This window comes from Gekko japonicus, unplaced genomic scaffold, assembly GCF_001447785.1.
Source record: "Gekko japonicus isolate JY-2015 unplaced genomic scaffold, Gekko_japonicus_V1.1 scaffold1400, whole genome shotgun sequence".
NCBI classification, from domain to species: Eukaryota; Metazoa; Chordata; class Lepidosauria; order Squamata; family Gekkonidae; genus Gekko; species Gekko japonicus.
In genome coordinates this window covers 26,870-31,070 of record NW_015166462.1, presented here as the reverse complement: position 1 = coordinate 31,070, position 4,201 = coordinate 26,870, and the positions used below count along the sequence as shown (strand labels likewise).

At 49.5% G+C, this 4,201-nt stretch overlaps 1 protein-coding gene across 1 annotated transcript in view; it reads right to left on the bottom strand.

The window, feature by feature from the left end:
* Window positions 1–880: 880 nt before the first annotated feature.
* Window positions 881–4,201, bottom strand: part of CA11 (carbonic anhydrase XI) — a 16,322-nt gene continuing 13,001 nt past the window's right edge. The window contains exons 7-9 of the mRNA XM_015412059.1: window positions 3,345–3,499; window positions 2,500–2,665; window positions 881–1,870 (exon numbers count right to left, since the gene is read on the bottom strand). Coding sequence (XP_015267545.1) covers window positions 1,836–1,870; window positions 2,500–2,665; window positions 3,345–3,499 — 356 coding nt within the window. The 3' untranslated portion in view covers window positions 881–1,835. The remainder of the gene's footprint in view (window positions 1,871–2,499; window positions 2,666–3,344; window positions 3,500–4,201) is intronic.

The window sequence follows — 4,201 nt, the reverse complement described above, 5'->3', positions numbered from 1 at the left end:
AAATAAACCCAATTTTTACTTGGAACACTGATGCAATTGATTCTGTGTTGAGTAGGGTTTGTTGTTGTTCAGTCGCACAGTCGAGTCCGACTCTTCGCGACCCCATGGACCAGATCACGCTAGGCCTTCCGGTCTTCCACTGTCCTCTGAAGTTTGCTCAACTTCATGTTCATTGCATCTGTGACACTGTCTAACCATCTCATCCTTTGCCGTCCCCGTCTTCTTTCCCTTCAATCTTTCCCAGCATCAGAGTCTTCTCCAGTGAGTGCTCCTTTCTCATTGGGTGGCCAAAGTATTTGAGCTTCAGTTATCTGGCCTTCCGGGGAACAGTCAGGGTTGATTTCTTTTAGGATTGACTGATTTGATCTTCTTGCAGTCCAAGGGACTCTCAAGACTCTTCTCCAGCACCATAGTTCAAAGGAATCTATTCTTCGTATAGTTTATTTGGGAACCCAATTTCTACTTGGAACACTGATGCAATTGATTCTGTGTTGAGGAGTGGGGTACGGATGGACATCTATTGATTGGCATATGAAACTTTTATTGATGCCTTGGGAATGATCCCTGCTGAAGGCAAAATTGCTGGGGAGAAGGAAGAGGTTCTTCTGGGAGAGGGAAGCGCAGGTGACGGGAAGAGGCATCTCCCCCCTTCTTTGTGCTGTGCTTTTAATTGCTCTTCACCACACCTGTTTTATCTGAATTCTGCAGGATCACACCTGGGCCCAGTCTAGTCCTGCTCAGGTTAGAGAAATGCGACTCCAAACACATGCAAGCTCATTTTGAAAACTGTCTTTTTAATTAATAACATTCATCCTTATTCAAAAGTTGGACTGTTTTGGCAATGAAATTCTTCCCTCCCCTGCTTCCCAGTTAAGGTTTCTGGAGGCCATTCAGAAGTTGTGATCATATTCCAGTGTATCACTGTTCTCTCACCCAGCCCCCAAACTTCCCAGGCTGTGCTAAGAAGAGAATTTGGGGGTAGGCTTCTCTTTCCTACCCTAGACTCCCCCAAATTCACACCACAAAGTGGGTGAAGTTTCAAGTATTCTTCTCCCAAAGTCATGAGAGAGGATCAGAATTTGTGGAGGTCATTCCTAGGTGTCTTTAGAGTGCTTTCCTTCTATGCATCCCCCCCCCTAACATTTCCGCAATCCATACATTATTCAGGCCATTTACCATTTTGAGGCACAATCCTGCTTTTATTCTCATACCTCATGGTCTGCCCAAACTCACAGGATGTCCTGCCAATACCTTGGTGTGCATTCGGACACCACGAGGATAGAACTCTGGTTATTTGCCCCACCAAATATAATGAGGTTTCGGGGTACATTCCTGTGCATGTTATACTCTTCTGCCAAATATGGTTTGGCTGGCCTGCACAACATTTCGGGCACTTTCTCTCTGTGTGTGTACTCCTCTCTCCCTAACATTTGGGATGTATAGAGATTTAGGGTACCTTTGATGTTCAATCATTCGCTTTTGGGATTACAGGGAAGCAATGTAAAATGGCAAAATTCTCCCTTCATGAGCTCCTGTAGGGCCTCTTCCCTTTTAAAGGTAGTCTGTTAAACTGGGTTGTACCACAGTCTGCCTAAATTTTTTTCAAACTCTCTGGAAGCGATATAAGGGAAGAAGGGATGCTCCAAACGCCTCTGATACAGACAGTCCGATGTGGTGTTCAAAGGCATGCCGCATAATTCCCCTTCATATGAGGGGAGGCAGAGCGACACAGCATTGGGAGACTGTGGCTTCCTCAGTAAGCGACTGAAATTATGAGGGAGCGACAGACACCCTTGAACATTCAACAGGACGACATTGGCTGCGACGGGGCCTCTCTACATGACAGTTTTGGAGGGCCGTGCGCCATCGACTGCAAGAGAGGAGAAAAATACAAGTGAGGGGAAAGCTTTAGATAAATATAAATGCTGCCTTTACTTCATGAAATGGGAAGGGTAGCAAGAGGACCAGTGGGGCGATCAGGGGCCCTCGAGGCAATCCACAAACCCCACCCATGCGCCGATCCTGAAATGGGTTAAGGAGACCAAATCCCCCTCCCAATAGGCAAAGGGAGCATCATAAAAAGTCAGGGGCTAAGGCCCACAACCCCAGGAGTTTGCATACTTGCACAGCTTCAAGGTTTTCAGAATGAAGGGCCAAGAGTAGGGGGTGCCAACCTCCAGGTGGGGCCTGGGGATCTCCCAGAATGACAACTGATCTCCAGACGACAGCGATCAGCTCCCCAGGGGAAACTGGCTGCTTTGGAGGGTGGCCTCCAGGGCATTATACCCTGCTGAGGTCCCTCCCCAGGCTCCACCCCCCAAATTTCCAGGAATCCCCCAACCCAGAGTTGGCAACCAAGGTCCCAAAAAAAAGTTGTGCAAGCTGTTTTGAGTGTAGGGCCCTCTGGGCAGATCTTCCTTTGGGGTGTGGTGCTTCCTGGGGGGAACGGGAGCGAAACCGAGTGGAGCCGCTCAGAGGCCGGCTCCCTTGTTTCCCTACCGTGTAGTTTGTAGTTGGCCCCTTTGCACCGCCGTGTGGGGCGCCGCAGGTCTCGGTTGCTCCGGAGGCTTCGTTGTAAGAGGGGCTGGAGGGGTCTTGAGTTATCGCTCATGCTTCGGAAAATTTGGGAAGGAAGGTTCTGGCTGAGAAGGCGAAGGGAGTGGATCTGGGAAAGAGAGAGGTGGGAGAGGGAAACTACAAGATGCATCAGGGCCTTCCGGCTCTCGGGAAGAACAGAACACTCTTAGGGGCTTGTAAAGTGAGAAAAATGGAAGCCCGGCCGTAAGAGCAGCCGTGCCGAATGAGACCAATGGTGCATCTTTGTCCAGCATCCCGTTTTGGCTGACTAGATGCCTCTGAATGGCCTACAGACAAAGAATGGGGGCAAAGATTATCCCCATTGTTGCCCTCCCCAGAACTGGTATGCTGAACATGAAGTTCCCATTTCGTCCTTGCAGCTAATAGCCACTGATTGTCTGATTGTCCATCAGTTTATCTACTCCCCTTTTAACGCTGACTAAGCCCAATAAAGGAAGCCACGGCCGCCTTCTTGCAATACTGGAGCAAGGCTGTTAATAATGGGACATTTTGGTGATTGTCAATTCCTGCGCTTACCATAAGTCAAAAGCAACTGGGCAGCACATTTACATACACAACCCAGTGGCCATCAGTACATCCTCTGGCAGCAAATTCCACAGGTCTCAGTTATTCCTTCAGTAAGGAAGTACCTCATTTCTATCCCCATCTACTGATTTCCTTAGCTGGAAATCTATAGAACTGGCTCGAGAAGTTACTGGGGCTCTCTGATGTCCCTTTAACTAGGAGCCACGGCCACACAGACCCACCTGGACGGAGGTAATGTTGATGGGTCGGTCAATGAGGATCCAGGTGACCGTTTCGTAGCATGGAGGGGTCGACATGGATCCCTGGTAGGTGATGAAACCGAACGTCTCAGGGTAAAGATCCTCAAGACTCAGGTCGTGGAGAAGGTAGGCATCATCTGTAACATTAGAATGAATCTGCTAGACCAGACCAGACTAACATCCAGTGCAGACCAGGCATTCTAGACTACAGTCTGCTAATAGGTCAGCCTCTGTGGGATTCGCACCCAGGCTGTTCCCTTCTTGGCTGTTCAGAGCATGTGACTTTCAGAGTTATACTGCCTCTGAATATAGAAATTCCATTTGGCTACCATGACCAGTGGATCTACCCATAGCTGTAGCCAGGGCAGGGACACCAGGTGCGCCATTCCACCTTCAACACTGATTTGCCCCAGCGATTTCTTTCCAGAATGTTTTTTTTAAAAAAAAAAATCTATGATGGGATTCGAACCTGAGTCTCTCAGATCCTAGTCTGACACTCTCACAGGCTTTCTGTCCATTCCTTGCTCCGGCTAGAGGTAGGGTTGCCAGCTCCAGGTTGGGAAATACCTAGAGATTTTCGGGGCGGAGCCTGAGGAAGTGGGGGTTGGGGAGGGGAAGGGACTTCAGTGGGGTATACTGCAATAGAATCCACCTTCCAAAGCAGCCATTTCCTCCAGGGGAACTGATCTGTGTCGCCTGGAGATCAGTTATAATCAGGGGTCATTTCCTGCGGGAGCGCACAGGAACGGAGCTCTGGCAGTAAGGAGCCCAGGGGGCGGGCACATGCAACAAGCCCCACCCCCTGTTCCCAGCAGCCCTCAGTCGGGCCACGAGGAGCA